Raw genomic sequence first — 16,077 nt, forward strand, 5'->3', positions numbered from 1 at the left:
TGCCCTTTGTCATCGGCTTTCCACTGCCTCTGGCTTTCCTGCTACGGGGACCTCATCTGTTTCTCTACCAGGCCTTTCTGCTTCAGGCTGCCTGGCCCGTGCCAGCTGCCTGTAGTGCCTGGCAAGTCCCTACTCCCTTGTGAAAGACCAGACTGAGGCATTCCTGCCCTCCAGGGAGGATGTCTGGAATAGATTTGGTGATACTTCATTTGACTTCGGTGCTCACAGACTTGTTTTTCCCTCCTAGACACAGACAGGGCCCATGTTGCCTTTATATTCTCGAGCTTAGCCAGGTGCTTGGCCTATGGCGGCATGTCAATGTCATTCTGAGTCAAGCCCAACTTCCAGGCCGGGCTGTATTCCCAAACCTCATACTGATAGTGCTTTTCCAAATCCGAATACACGCGCCTGCTTGTTTCCTTTAAACTTGGCCACGAAGCTGGGCAGTGGTGATAGAGAACCTTGCTGTATTAGCAGCTTTATCTGTGGCATAGTGGTTTGAAGGGGCAGCCCGCGGGTCTGTCTCGTGTCGTACACATAGTTGTTGTGGGGAAGGCATTTCGTTGCCAAGCTCAATGAATTCTGCAGCATGTACGAGTTTGGCCTAGCCTTTGGCTTATGTTTACATCGATGAAAATTTCTTGGGGAAACCAGCCCATTACTTTTAAAGTGGGATGTCTGTTTTAAAGTGCTAACTAAAGCAGTCTGGTGGGAGAACATTCTGTGAGATTCCAGAAGAGCCTGAGTCTGTGTCTCTAGAGGTTATGAGTCAGTTTTCTCCTAGCTGTCTTAATTGGCCCAGTGCAAGTTCACCCCAGAGTCTTCCTGAGCTCTGCGTTGCTGAATTAGGGCACATTCCCACACTCGGATCCTGGATTTGAACGGTTTTCTAGCACGTGGCCTTCCTTTACTTTCGGGCAAGCCATTGTGGCAAGGGCGATGTCATGATGTGGAACATGGCACCAGCAGCTGGGGGTCCTTAGAACTGGACTCCCAGCCTTTCTTCCCATGTCTTGCACGCAAGACTCCTTCCTAAAGAGATTTGCCCAATTTTTATCCAGCAATAAAAAAAATTTGAGGAGCACAAGTCAGCTCCATAGGTTGGAGATAATTGAAAAATGGAAAGGGATATCCAGAAGGCTGGAGCTTTCCTTCATGTTGACCGGGAAGCTTTGGCCCTAACGGAATGGTCTTGATAGGAAGCGAGGGGCTTCCCAAATTACGAGAGCAAGTGGGTGTGCGTTTCATCCTTTGGAGACCAGGGATGCCAATCCACTGCGGGCCCAGGAAGACAGGGGCCTTGGTGCTTCTTTTTAACGATCTGTGGGAGTTCAGGGCCCACGTAATTTCTAACCCTCCGTCTGAGAGGTTTTCCCTCACCTCCTGCATGATGCTGGAGTTGCTGCAGCCCTGAGCCCCCACGGTGACCGACTGAGAATATTTCCGAGTCCCTTCTCGCTGGGCACAGCTGACCTGCCAAGCAGTTAGCCACAGGTCTCTTGTTCTTGGAGCAGAGAGGAAGTTACTTAACAGGACTTAATTATGGACAGTGGTACCTCGGGGTCAGCGGGCTCTGAGATGAGCTCCTTGGCACTGGCCTTGGGGGAAAACAGGGTTGTTCTCTGCTACTCACCTCTTAAAGGGCACAGCCGGATAGTTCCTTTTCTGCTTTTTCCCTAAACAGGAACTCGAAAAAGGTTTCCTCCCTGAGCTGCCTGTGGCTTATGACATACTAGCATTTATTCTGCCAAATAGGGTAGTTGGCGGCTTTGTCTGGGGACTTTTATGAGATGAGCTCTTTGCCTGTTCCCGGGACCTCCCTGCCTTTCATCTCTTAAACGCTCTGGTTTGCCTCAGTCCTAACGTATGCCTCTTGTCCCGCAGTTAATATTAGTGGTGTCCATTTTCACTTTCAAGAGCAGCCCAGTTTGGGTGATAAATCCTATGGTCACCCTACCTATTTGTCAGAGTGAGCCAGGGCTTCTCAAACTTGGCAACTCTTGACTTTGGGGCCGGATAATTCTCTGCTGGGGGTAAGGGGCTTGTTCTGTGCATTGTAGATGTCTAGCAGCAACCTGGCCCCTTTGTACTAAATGCCAGCGGCACCCTCCCTCTCCATTGTGACAACCAGAAACGTCCCCAGACTTTGCTACTAGATGTTCCCTGGGGGGCAAAACTGCCTGCACTTGGGAACCACCGGACTGAGCACTGCAGAGTGGTTTTATTGAGTGTCGGCTTCCATGGATCAGTAGTGCCTCCGCCTTGCCAAGGATCCAAGACTCAATGCCAAGGGATGCTGCTGGGATAGATTAGTGCTGTCTGCCGTGGGCACAGGATGGGGCATGGCAGCCTTTGGCACCCTGGATCAGTCTGTGGAGAGAGGAGGTGGAAAGTGCCGGAATACCAAGAGGTTTAGTGCATTACTCTGGCACTGGAGACCCTGGCAGTCCAGGCGGAGGGATGGGACGTGTTTGTACGCAGACATCTGGGGCCGTGGCTGTAGAAGAAGACAAGCTGCCACCGTGTCGATTGCGCGGCTGCAGCAGGTGTCCTGGGAGTTCAGGGGAAGGTGTGGCCACCCAGGCCTGGGGTGGTCGGGGAGGGACCGGGGAGGCCGGCTCCTGTGGAAAGGCTGGCAGGTGTGCGTCAACAAGTGGTTACACTGTAGCCCAGACGTGCCCGGCAGTTCTGTTTGTTTTAAGCCTCGACCTTGGGTTTAATTAAAGTTGCGGTGACTCGGTCGGTTCACCCTCCCAACCCTGGCTTCTTTTCTGCTTGGTTAATATGTTGCCGTGGCCATGAATGGGTTCTTCCTGCCTCAGGGATTGAGCCGGTCCTTGGTCCTCGGGGTTCCGTAAAGGGCCGCTGGAGGAGAGCGTGAGCCCCTTGCCGGGCAGGGGATAGCGCTGTGGGGCATGAGGGCACGTCCCGGGGCAGGAGCGGCACGCGGCCTGTTGAAGGCGCCATGGGGTTGGGAAATGGCACCCCGGGCTCTCCCTCTGGGGGTCAGGCTGTGTGCGTGTTCTTAGGGGAGAACCGACCAGTGAAAGAATCTGACTTGAGCGCAGCTCTCTCCCCAGCGAAAGCAGAAAACCTCTCCTGTGCCGATTAGGTAGAATGCCAGGTCCGGTTCGCTTTCGGTGACTTCATGGTATTTTAATGAGCTCCCAGCGTGTCTGGGGGAGTGGCAGCGGGGTCTGCTTTCATTCCAGGCCTAAACTAATCTGAGAACTATTTAACCCTTTGCTCTGGGCTAATCCCACCTCTGCGTCTCAGCAGAAGCTGCCCGGAGAAGCGGCTGGTCCCCCAGCAGCTGCTCAGAGTGTCCAGCGGGTGTCCGAGCGCCCTCGGCGGCAGACTGACCTCCGGGCTGACCCAGGGGTGGAATTCTAGCGCTGTCTTCGTATGTGAGTGTGATCCCTGTAATTCACCGGTGAAGGGACAGGCCCAGAGATGAATGCTAACTGACTTGTCCAGTCAGCGCCAGAGACCAGGGCCTCCTGATTCCGTCCCCCCGTCCCGGTGCCTGTCCCCCAGGGGCACCGTTGCCCCTCGCTCTCTGGCTGGCATTTGGAGGACTTCTGTGTGTCTGGCTGGCTGGAGGCCCTCGTTCCTTCTCCACACTCTCTCTGCCAACTGCTGCTGTTGAACTCTCTGCTCTCCGAGGCCTTTCTGAGGGAAAAAAGCGCCAAGCGGGGGGAGGCGCTGGGGAAGTGCTTCCCGGGGACGGGGAAACATGACCGTGAACACACGCACCAGGACAGGCGGCCGAGGAAACCACAGATGGGATGACTCCACTTAAGCAGGAACGTGCCGGCCAGGGGGCTCAGGCCTTGCCAGAGAAGCACTACCGTGCACGCAGAGGCCCCCGCCAGTCGCAGGGAGGTCTGGGGCCAGGCCCCGAGTGCCCACGTGTGGTTGCCTTCCCCACGGGGCGTGCCCCCTGCCCGCAGGTGGTCTCTGTGCACCAGACTTGGGCCCACCTGGAAGAGGTCCCGAGAGGCAGGTGAATGAACTTGAGGAGGAGGGAGAGAGCCTAGCACAGAGCAGGGAGCCTCGCCTCGCCTTAGGGCTGCGGGGCTGGTGGGAGCGGCTTTGACACAAGACGCGGCATAGGTCACCCACGCCAGCAGCCTCAGCTTTAGGAGGAACTTGTCTTGTGAGCCAGAGGTGTGGTGTGGAGAAGAGTGGCTGGGGTTGCCCTCGATTTGGGTTCCTGACTGATGGGGGACCGCTCTCGCTGAGCCTTCCTCCTCTTGTCTGCCTCTTGGCTCAACGGAAACGTACGTGGCGGGGGGTTTTGCGGGGATGAGACAAGGGGCCTGGCCTGCAATCAGTTTTTGACTTCACCGTCTCTGCCCTCCACGTCCTGCATTCTTTCCCTCCACGCTCCCACTCGCTTAACGGAGGTGATCGCCAAATGCTCGCTCCAGGGCAGGCTTCTTAATCTTCTCCGAGAGCAACTCGGGAGAGTTCAGGCTCTGGTAGCAGTGTGCATAGGAAGTGACTCGTCAAAGCCACCTTCCCAGCAGCGGCCGCAGAGCACACAGGCATGCGCGGGCAGATGCGGTCTCCGACTTGGCCCGTCTTGTCCGCGGCCCCCAGCGGGCAGCCGGAGGCCCGCGGGTCGACATGGCTTCGGCGGGGCTTCAGGAAAACGTGCACTCAGAGGTGGCTCTTTTGAGCAGCGCTGAAAGGGATCCTCTGTTGACATAAGGTGGGGACCCCGGGGGTGGGGCGTGCTGTGACAAGCGACCCCGGGTCCACCCGAGCCTGGACGGGGTGGGGGTGAGGTGCTGTCCTACAGCCCCTCGCAGGAGGCTGCTTGGTCGGGTCCCCCAGTAGGAGAGCCCGGTCCTCAGAGTGAGGCTGCTTAATTATAATGTGGTCGTGCCTATCCATCCCATTTCTGTAAAATGTTCTTTCTAGAAGAGGAATCTGCGGTTCGTGGATCCTTTTCAAGGATTCGGCTTTATTTAGGCTTTTTTGTTTGGCTTTGAATCCAACCCAGTGGGTCTGCTGGGGTTTGCTCTGGGCCATCTGCAGTGGGAGGCGAGAAGGAGGTGCCCTCTGGGAACCTGAAATTTTGGGGGTGGTCCAAAGCGTGGCTCAGTGTATCCGTCACTACCCCTCTCCAGCCCACGGACAAACAACCAGAAGGCACCTGCAAAGTCTGTAATGGCCCAGGAGCTTTGTGCTTTTAGCCTCCCTGGACACGCCCCTCCTCTCGGCCTGTGAATGCCGCTTACCGGCCTTATTTCCTATTCTGTCCAGTTCTGGCCCAGACTCCAGCAGAGTTGTGTTCCAATAGGTCAGGACTGATCGTCCGTGTGTTCAGAGGAATGGGTTGCTTTCCTTCCCCTGCCTGATTTCAGGAATGAAGCTGTCCGATGAGAACAAGACGAAGTCTCTAAAACTAAAGAGTAAGAGAGCTGAAAGTGTGCCGGCGTGAAAGTCAGGATTCTCTAACTGGCTTCTGTCAAACTCCTTTGGTCTTGACCAAGGCTGTTGGCCCGGTGGCCACCTTTGCCACGAACTCTGAGGACCCTTGATGTTCTTTTGGCCAACAGGCAGCTCTGGCCGGGGCTGAGGCCGTCATTCCAGCCAGACTTGGGGACTCGATGAAGATCCGGTCCCCACCCTTTGCTGGTCCACAGACACGCTAAGCTGAAAGCCAAGGACAGAGGCCATGCCCCAGGAGCAAATTCTGGCCTAACAGTTACCAACATGCCTTTCATTTCGTTTGATGGCCCCTTCTCAAGGCGACCGGGGCCACTGGCTTCTTCGGGACGCAGCTCCACGTGTTATAACCGCTCGCCTCCCGGCACCCGAGTTCCTGCTGTCCTCCGCCAAGCCTGACGACACTCATCACGGGGGCATTTCTAAAAGCCAGGCCTGTTTGTGCTCTGATGTGGGGCCAAGTAGGTCCTGAGCTTTGTCTGGCCAAGTCCCTCTCATTCCTGGTGCCCCACTGTCCTTCCCTCCCATGCTTCCCTTCGTCCCTCCTGGACAGTGGAGCTGTGACCTGGGGCTCTAGTGGGCCTAGCCCAGCCCCCCTGCCTGTCTCTCCTTTGCCCTGAGGGGAACGTTGTTTAAGAGCAAGGCAGGCTGGCCTTCCAGCGTTTGGGACACGGTCTCTCTGAGCGTCCAGGTGGCATTTGCTGTGAGATGTCGGCACTCACGTGTGACGTTCGAATTTCCCTCCACCCTGACAGACCTGCCAGGGCTGTCTCAGCAGCCGCCCCACACTCCCAGCCCCGCCCAGGGACGAGGTGTCCCAGCGACCAGCGGTGGCTTCTGGCAGGTCTGCCCGCGCCCCGGGAGTCACCGGTGTGAGCAGCTAGGTGCCTTTCGGCCGAAAGAGGACTTGTTTGGGGCCTGGCCTGCCCTCTACCATGGTGAACGTTAAGTGCGGTCCCTGGGGCTTCTTTCTAATTATCAAAGGTGCCTGATGGGGGAGGCGCCCGTTCTTGGCCTCCCGCAACGACAGACCTGGGCCTACTTGGCGGGGGTTCGGCCACAGCCGCGCCTGGGGGAGTGTGTGGGTGGAGACACTGGGCCACAGCCAGCTGCTTTCTGGCCGCGGTTGCTGCTGACTGGCATCTTCCTGGTCTGGACCTACCCGCGTGCCTTGGCGAGACCGTTGGCACCTACCATGCTGCGTGCTTGGGAGTCCCTGGCTGTGGACGGCGAGGCGGGCGGTCTGCCAGAGGCTCCACGACACACGGGGCCTGAGGCTTAGCATCGGCCTGCCGCCCGTGTCGACGTGGAGCATCATTCTGCCTCTCTCACCTCTCTCCTTGCCTCCCAAGCACCTGCAACCCGGGTGAATGGGTCTGGCTTTGGAGAAAGTACCAGGTGGGTCTGTAAGGCCCCCGGAACCCTTCCTGAGAAAGCAGACGGCTCCTGCTCTGCAGCGTTGCTGGTGGCCGAGCGGCCTGCCCTGTTAGGAAGCGTCCACAGGGAAGAACCAGACTCCCGGAGGCCCGGCTTCGTGGCCCAGCTTGCGTGCCTTTGACAACGTAGGAGAGTTTCCGGGACTCGGTGTCCTGCCCTCTGAACGGACTTGTTTGAGCCAGATGTTCCCCGGGGCCTTCCCAGCCCCCAAGTTCTGAGCCTGAACCCACAGGTGTCTCCACGTTTCATACTTGGCGAAAGCTTTGCCCTGTGGCCCACAAGAGCCCGACACTCCACGGGGCTCTTGAGAGAACCGGCTCCGGAGTGCGGGCCTTTGTGCCTTGTTCCCGGGCGACACTCTGCAGGGTTCACACCGTGAGCCACCCTGGGGTCTGTCTGCCGTTTTCGTGACAGGCACATGCCTCGGTGGGGGAAAGTTTAGGCCTGCTTGTCACGGGTCGCCCCACACTGGTGTGCACCCGACCTGGGACTGCCCTTCGTTTTCCTTTTTCTTGGTCCATCTCCACTGCTCAAGAAGCCTGGTTGATCTGAAGACGGGTCCCGAGGGCAGGGCGTTCCTCAGGTGTGCCCCCCGAGAGCAACCGGCCCTCGGGAGCCCTTAGCTCAGTGAGCGTTTGATGAGTCAGTCCCGGCAGCGGCTGTTGGTGAAGCAGGCCCGTTCTCTTCCTTGTGTACTTCCTGTCGGGGCTGATGTCACCACTCTGCGAGCCTTGTGGCCTTTTATGGACAAGAATCGCAGCTCCTCTCAGTGAGGAAGTGAGCGATAAAGCCCCTAGCAGAAGTCTGTACCTGGGGTGAAATACCTGCGGTCAGGTTTCCCCTCCTCCCACCTGAGCTGGGCCTCCTGAGCCGGCTGGAAACACCTGTCCCGGGCTGGAGGCCTGTATCAGCTCTGAAAGGCCTCAGGGCATTTTGGGTTTCAAATAAAATCAGGAAAGGGAATGGCCTCATCAGTGAACATGTAGCTTAAAACCTTTTTTGTGGTTGTTCTGTGGAGGGTGCACAGGGGAGGTGCAAAGGGCCTGAGGTTATTAAGGACAACGTTTCCAGGCATCTGTGCTGTACCACGTGCTTCAGGCACCCATGTCATTCAGTCCTTAGAGCAGCCCTGCTGGTGAGGCCCTGGCCTCCGATTCCGAGAGGTCAAGGGGCCAGGCATCTCTAGGGAGAGTACAGAGTGGAAATCAGAACGCTGTCCTCTCTCTTCTGTCAGTGCTCCAGACACACAGGTAGTGGTTGTCTAAGTGTGCTCTAAGGAGCCCTGTCTCTACCACCAAGGCAGCTCTGGTGTTTATCTCCTGTTCTTCAAGTTGGAAATTCAAGAGTTTATCTGAGAGAAAGTTGCTCTTAAAGAGTTGAAAACCACTAGAGAGACGTTTTATAATCCCATCTCTACCCAGCCCCCACCAAGTTAGGGGCTGGGCAGGAGAGGTTAGGGGCCACAGTCAGGCTGATGCCTTCATCCCGGCAGGAAACCTGTTTCTCAGAACTGGATTGCCTCTGATGGGTGCACTCGCCTGGTTCTGGGCAATAGGGTTCCTGTCGTCTTTCTGTCTGCCTGCCTCCTCCTGGTGTGGCAGAAGGAAGGGTGTTTTCAAATAAGCCTTCAGTCCCTATAGGCCCAAATAAGGACTTCAATCACAGCAGAGCGGCCTGAGGGTGCCTGGGTGGCTCAGTTGGTTAAGCGTCAGACTTCGGTTCAGGTCATGATCTCACGGTCTGTGAGTTCGAGCCCCGTGTCGGGCTCTGTGCTGACTGCTCAGAGCCTGGAGCCTGCTTTGGATTCTGTGCCTCCCTCCCTCTCTGCCCCTTCCTTGCTCGTGCTCTGTCTCTCAATCTCTCTCTCTCTCTCTCTCTCTCTCTCTCTCTCTTTCTCTCTCTCTCTCAAAAATAAATAAACAGTCACACAAAAACACAGCAGCCTGAATTCTGGAGTGTCTGTGTGCCACGAGGTTACCCTGTGGGGAAGGTCTTACGGAGTGGGTGTTAAGGAGGGACCCCGCTGGAATGCACGGGAGGTCTGGCCGAGTAAACTGAGTCAGGCAGAGAGCTTCCTGGTTGCTGAGAATTCTAACCATCCCCGTACCCAGAAGAGCTTCCGAGCTGAGGAACAAATCCAGAAGCACTATGAGAAGAAACACACGTAAACCAGGGACAGTGCCCGCCTTGTCCCCTGCCTCCTCCTGTGAGGCCGCAAGATAACAGACCCAAACCCACTGTAGGAACTGAAAAGACCTTTCCAGACTTACGGGGCCATGGTGTCCTTTCACTGCAGGCAGGTGGGTTTGGGGCCCCACGGGGTAGAGACCAGAGCTGAGGAGACGAGAGAGGCCTCCATCAGTTTTTCTTTGCAAAAGCGTTTGCCCAAAAGAGTATTCTGGCAAAGCGAATCCAGACCTCTTTATAAAATGAGAGCATCGGAGTGTGTCCTTGCAGGCCGTGTTGACAGTGGTGCTTCAGGGATTGGGGGTGAAGGGTCAGGAGAGGAAGGCCTGGAGGCGGTGAAGTGCATGGAGGCTGCCTAGCGTTTGGGTCCAGAATCGGGAATTGAAGCGTGTTCAGGCCTCTGTGCGTGCCACCCGTGTGCGCGTCTGCGTTCGTGTTCACGCGCACCCGCGTCCGTACCTGTGTGTCCACGGACACTGTGTGTCCACGGACGTGGGTGTGCATGTGCTCGCGAGCGCATGGGCCCGCACGCAGCCTGTCCGCGGCTCTGCGCGGCTGTGTGTCTGCACACGTGTGTGTTTGTGGGCTCTGCTTCCTGTTGTTCGGCAGCTCAGCATCTGACACACAATCAGAGGAATTCTAGCCATCCCAGGGACGGGGCCTGGGCAGCCCTGGGAAAACGGTTCCTTCTGGAAGGGATGGGGATGTTTCCTTTTATGGTAGCGTCGGCCGCTGCTGCCTTACAACTTGCCAGCCCGCGCAGGTACATTCTTGCCCACTTGTGGAGCAGTGACTGAACGTGTCCGCGGTGGGGGCTGGCCCCACAGGGATGTGAGGGGGTGGGGGTGGGGGCGCCAGGGCCTGGGATTACAGCCGGGTTTGCTCAGACCTTGCTGGTGACCATGCTGTCCTCAGGGGGCGGGTGCTGGGGACTGCCCTGTCCTCCCCAGCCCTTAGCCCCTGCTCCCTCCCTGCCCCCTCTGTCTTCCGGAGACCCTGCAGAGGCTCCCTGGGCCCTTGCTGCGTGGTCTTGAGGTCAGTCTTGAAGGACCTCGTTTGGTGGGAAAGTTGAGACCAGGGGCTGCTCTGAGAAGGTGCCCAGTGGTGAGCAGGGTGTGGGGTGTGTGGGTCGAGGTGCCTGGCTGAGTTCCCTTGCACCCCCACACTGTTGATGTTTGCTAGGGGGCCAGAGGGAGGGCTGCGGGGGGGGGGGGGGCGCTGCCGTTTGTGTTGGGTGGGAGGCTTATTCTTGCCTCTCTCTGTCTGGATGTCCTCTTTCCCTCCCGAGCGACCCACAGACAAGGGCTGGAGACGCGTGTAAACGCATACGCGCCGAGATTGGGCACGTTGGAGGCTCTCCTTGCCAGGTGGCAGGTGACCTAGCTGATCCGGTGTCTGTTGGTGTTGAACAGCTAAAGCTGTCTCCTGAGGCCGTGAACACAGTGAGCCATGAGTCACTTTCCCGTTGTCCCATCCTGCAGGGCCCTGGCCGGGCAGTGGCAGCCAGTGAGCGTGTCCTTCCAGATCACCAGCGCTGGTTTCTGTGCAGCACCACGAATTCTGATTGTGGCCGGTCCTCCTCTGAGACTCCTCAGCCAGTGCTCTTCTACTGGGGCTTGACTAGCAGTCCTCTGTTCCTCCTCATTAAGAACTCCCGCTTCGCGTGGGGAAGTAGATAGCGGCCATTTGCGGAGCTCGTCCTATTGACGTGCCGGTCCATCCGTTACATGTGTTATTTCTGTTCTCCACGCTAATCCTGTCAGGGAGTTAGTAGCATAGTTACTCTATGGATAAGGAACCCGAGACTTGGGATTTACAGACCTCACGGCAGCTCAAATATCAGCAAGGAGCCTGGTCCCGGATTCAGCGGATTTGACTTCAGGGAGTCGAGGGGATTACGCAGGGTGGGGTGAAAAGGGGAAAAACATGAGTTTGTCTTCTCAGCCATTGCTTAGGATTGGACACCCCGCCCTGAACCAGGTCAGCCCAGACGCCTTCCAGCATTTCTGTCAGACTTCGCTTTCAAAGCGTGGTCGGTACTGTTCCTCCCGCACACAAGGGGCGCGAGCTGGTGTATCCTTACTTGCTAAGGGAGTCACAGCTGGGGACGGTCGTAGAAAGTTCCCGACGGCCAGGCCTAGAGGCCCAGGTTGTCCCAGACGCCGGTGAGAAGCTGTGATTCTGACATGTTTGCGTTCCTTCCGAGCTGCCCTTGAACCAGCTCGCTGAGCACTCCCACGTGCCAGACCCCGCACTGCTGCCTCCGTGCACGGGTGCTCGTCTCCCCGTCACGGGAGGAGGCGGGGGCTCCGGGAGCCCGCGCACGGGTCGGAGGTCCCACACACCCCACGGCAGAGGCGGCCCTGTGCCCTAGCCTGGTCTGCCCGGCCCGCACCCAGCCGCCTCACCGATGTTGCCGGGCCTTATTTCTACGGCCCCCGCCCCAAGGGTCAGCGTAACAGGGCAGGCCTCCCCTCCGCCCTCGGTGCAGCAGACTCCTGGGGACCTCTCTGGAGATGGGCTTTCTTGGAGGTGGTTTCCTGGGGGGGAGGGTGGGGGTGGGCAGGCTGAGCTCCCGGAGTGGTGGGGGGAGGGGCAGACGCCCAGCGACACTGGCACCTGTCCGAGTGGGGCATCGGGCGGGTGGATACCGGCCGGCGTGCGGGGCCTTCCGCAAGGGCAGCGGCCGAGACCTTCTGCTCCTGGGGAAGGGGCAGCTCTTCAGAAGCCTGACAGGGAGGCTTTTGTATCTGGCAGAAGTTAACCTGATGTCTTCTTTGTTTCAGACCGAGAGGACCAGTCCATTCTGTGCACGTAAGTGTTTCTGCCCGGTGGCGGGGCCTCGTGTCACCCCCTGGGTTGTCCTCGCTGTGCGGACTCCTGCCGAGACCCAGGCTGCTGAGGTCCGCTCCCAGTCGGGCCCCCGCCCTTTCCCCAAGGGATGGGCCTCCAGGCCCCAGGTTAGCCGCTCGGCAGTCCCGTGGCACAGATAAGCTTGGTTTCGGGGCCAGACGTGGACTCCCCTTCCGCTTCCTCGTACCGTGCGGGGAGGTCCGTAGCAGAGAGAAGCAGGAATCTTCTCCACAGAGCACAGTTGGGAACTGGTGGGTGCCTCCAGAGCACATTCCTTCTAGCTCTGAACGGTGGCTTTCTTTACCTGCTTTGAAGCAGACACCGGGGCTGCTCGCCCTGGCCCCCGGCACTTACCGAGGAGATAAGTAAACCCCACTGTGGGGGGAGTTGATGGTACAGAACATTCCTTCAAGTGGTTTCGAAGGGACATGTGTGAGTGCCTTTGGCCCGTGAGACAACAGCTGCCCAGAGCCGATCCTGAGACTTTGTGACAGCAAGCCTCCCAGGTGACCAGGCCGGGCAGCGGGTCCGGGCGGTCTGCTGTCGGGCCTCCCGAGGCCCATGGGAAGCAGCCGGAGTGAGGATTCCAGAACGCAGCATTTATTCGCCTGTTCCCCCTCCTGCCGCAAGGGGTTGGGTCCCTCACTGACACCTAGCGGGACGGGAGGCGGTGGCCCGGGTGCGTTGCGCTTCAAGGCTTTGGCCACGTCCCCCCTGAGAACTTTCTTGGCTCTCTTGGCAGGGGTGAGTCTGGAGCCGGCAAGACCGAGAACACCAAGAAAGTCATTCAGTACCTGGCTCACGTGGCCTCCTCACACAAGAGCAAGAAGGACCAGGTGAGCGCGGGCCTTCCTCCCTGAGGAAGAGCATCTCACGATTCGTAGTTCGGAGCGTTTGGGGGATCGAAGCAGAGGCCGGACCCTCTTTCACGGGAGGTGGCAGCTCGGCCGTGTGGGGAGCGGGTCCGGTGGTAGCCAGCCCACTTCTCCCCCGGCCTCCTAACTTTCTGAGTGGCTGTGGACACCGGAGACCCCCAGGTTTTGCGAAGCAGCGCTCCCGGCGTTTACGGCTAATTAGAGATTCCCAAAGTCGGTTCTCAAGTTGTCGGAGACTTGGAGCCTCTCGGGCAGGCCAGCTTTTGAGCCCCCGCCTCTTCACCCTGCTGTTGAAATGCCTCTGGGTGGACGGTCCCCCAGTGAAGAGAGAAAGGGCAACTAGAAAGTCATCTCACTTCCCTTTTTCTCCCCCTCCCTCTTGATGGATTATGGTCGAACCCAGCAGTGTCCTCGCTAGGTGAGCTTGCACGTTTACTGCACGTTCTGCACCAGGAATGCGTGTTCTGCCCATCGTGTGCCCTTGATTTATGTCTTTTCTCCTGAGCAGCTTTTCACTCCACACCGTTGTCACCTTCTGCGGCTAGACCTGTTCTCGTAGGCTCGGCTCACTGACTGTCTTGGGAGGAGGGGCTGGGTGTGACACGCGGTGACCTCTCGTGCACTCTGAAATGACAGCCCCCGCAGAGCGGGTACGGGCCCCATCGCCGGAGCCGTTCTCGGAAACTCTGGTCGTGCCCAGAGCTCCCTGTGCCCACGGCAGCTGTAAGGCCCCGGTGCAGAACCCCGACCGAGGTCCGGCGGAATGGGAATCTGCTGTCCCGGAGCCCCACGTGCTCGGTGTCTGTGGACCGGATGGAGATGGCTGTCCCCCCTCCCCCCCCCCCTCCCCCCCCCCGGCCACCTGCCAGCACTGTGCCAGTCAGAAGCAGCGCCCGGAAGGCCCCACACTGGAGTGTCCCAGGGTTGGGGATGATCAGTCCTAAGCATGCCCGTGTGGTGCTCTCTCGCCTTTCTCTTAAGCACACACTCTTAGGCTTCCTTGTGAATTCCAAGTGCCCGTGGTGTCCCCTCAAGCCATCAGGGGGGACTGCGCCGTCTCTCCGTGGCTGCCCCTTGCCCCACGGGGGGCTCACGGGGAGCCGTGAGCAGCGTGTGGAAGTAAGTAGCGGTGTGTGTCTGTTGCATGCAGACCCGGGGTGTGTCCTGAATGTCCTAATGGGTACAGTCTTCTGGAATCGAACCAAAAGTAACTTTTCATGTGCCAGACTGCTCAAGACATTCTAAATCTTTTTCCGTGGGGCGTCAGGAGTTATATTTAGAAACTAATAAAGTTTCTCTTGCTCCCTGTCTCCAACCCCCATTTTCCATTCTCTTTAGGAGGCCTATTTCAAAAACAGAGCCGCGAGGCTAGGAATCCTCTAGCTGTGGTTTTCCGTCTCTGAATTTGCCATAAAATCCATTTCCCAACTATTTATTGAATGTCTAGTATGTGCCTGGGTCTCTGGAGGGTGACCTTGGAGTCCCTGCCCTGGAGGATGGGGGACAGGACCGCAGTTACAGAGTCAGCACATAGACGCGTGGGGCTTGTGTCTGGAACTCCAGCTGCAGAGGGGGGACGGCAGGCCCTGGGCACCCCACTCGGAGGAGACGGCCTGCTGGAGGGAGGGGTGATGAGGGGGAGCAAACTTGTCACATCCTATGTCTCCAGTCACAGTGTGTGACAGGCCACTCTGTCCCCAAGTGGAGAGATTGAATAGGTTGCCTCTGGCTTCCGATTGCTGCTCAGGCCCTCAGTCGTAAAGGCCGCTGACAGTTTAGTGGATTTCCTTGCCTAAAGCTGTACAGTGATTTTCCACACACAGCTGGGGCACGAGACACTTGAACTTGGTTTATGGCTCTCGTATTCTGGAGCCTGTCACGGCACACTCTGGGCGACAGCTCTCCCTCGCAGTGACCCAGATGCTTCTCCCAAGGCTGCCCACCGGAACGCCCCGACTTCACGAAGCCCACGGGAGGGCCGGGCTTCGGCCGGGGCTGCCGGTTGGCGAGGCACAGCGTGGGCGGGGGGGGGGGAGCCGTGATCTTCAGCCGTTCTTCCTCTTCCTCCCTCTGTTGTTTATATACTAGTTGGAGGCCACTGGCAGAAACACCAGCCAGTGAAGCCCTTCAGAAACCGGATGGGTTAATTCTAGACCTAGAGCATATGTTACCGACAGAACCTCATAAGGTCATGGTCACGTGCAGATTTTATTGAGAAATAAAGGTCCCTTCCGTGCCCGGGTATGGGTCAATAAGGAAAAACCCATAGGTTAGCCACCACCATTGTCTGCACGGAGTTCGGCTCCGGAATCTGAAGTGGCTGCCCCCTAGTTGGCCGAGCGGTCCCACGTTGCCACGGCAGCAACGTGTGGTCCCACAACAGAGACCTTGGCGAGGCTCCCGAGCCAGGGCAGGCGGCAGGCTCTGGTGGGGACCGTGGTCCCATCAGTCTGCGGAAACAGGAGCGGGAGTGGCCCAGCCAGCCTAGTGGCCCGGCCTGTGCTCTGCGAGGAGCGTCTTAGTGGGTGGGGGAGCGGCGCTCCTCCAAATTGGACTCCGTGGTCTGCCTCCGCTGACTTCGCAGGCTCGCGCGAGCCCTGTGGGCAGGGGCCCAGTGTCCTGTGACAGCTGGTGCCCAGCACACATGTTCAGCCCGTGCAGTGGATTTGCTCCCTGCTCCTCAGCGTGGCTCCACTGACCCTCCTTCACTTAATCCGTGTGGTGTGAAAACAAGACTCCCTGGCGTCCCGGGTGCGGTGGGGGGGGGGGGGGGGGAATCCCTGGCCGAGGATGGGCTGCTGGAGCAGGAGAGTCTGCCCCGGCCCCTTCCAGCCCCTTCCAGCCCCTTCCAGCCCCTTCCAGCCCCTGGCTCAGTGCTCTGCAGACGGGTCTCGTCAGCAGCAGGTGCGCCTGGAAGGCTGAACCTCATGACTCTCCCGGGAGCTCCTGCTACTTCCAGTTTTCCTTTTCATCATTCACAGGCAGCCGTTCCCGTAAAATCCTGGCCGGAGTCCAGCCTTGCTAATAAATACAAAAGCTGGCCTGGCCCCTGTGTGATGTTCTTTCCCCCTAGAGAGATCCCAGGTATTAAGGGCCGAATTTTCCGCAGCCAGCGTCCGTTACTGCCTGGCCTGCTGGGAAGGTGATGGCTGCTTCCGAAACTGATCTAGGCTGGCGGGGGTAGAGCCCCACGCAGGGCTGGGGGACAGGGCGGTGACTGACACCTGTCGGAGAAGACGCGAGTTGGCGGCTGCTTTGCCGGATG

The 16,077-nt window shown here is 58.4% G+C and overlaps 1 protein-coding gene across 1 annotated transcript in view; it reads left to right on the plus strand.

Moving 5' to 3' along the window:
• Positions 1-16,077, plus strand: part of MYH9 (myosin heavy chain 9) — a 92,619-nt gene that overhangs the window by 38,509 nt on the left and 38,033 nt on the right. The window contains 2 exon segments of the mRNA XM_053895544.1: positions 11,871-11,898; positions 12,680-12,773. Coding sequence (XP_053751519.1) covers positions 11,871-11,898; positions 12,680-12,773 — 122 coding nt within the window.

This window comes from Panthera pardus, unplaced genomic scaffold (genome assembly GCF_024362965.1).
Source record: "Panthera pardus isolate Hobbes unplaced genomic scaffold, ASM2436296v1 HiC_scaffold_6, whole genome shotgun sequence".
NCBI lineage: Eukaryota > Metazoa > Chordata > Mammalia > Carnivora > Felidae > Panthera > Panthera pardus.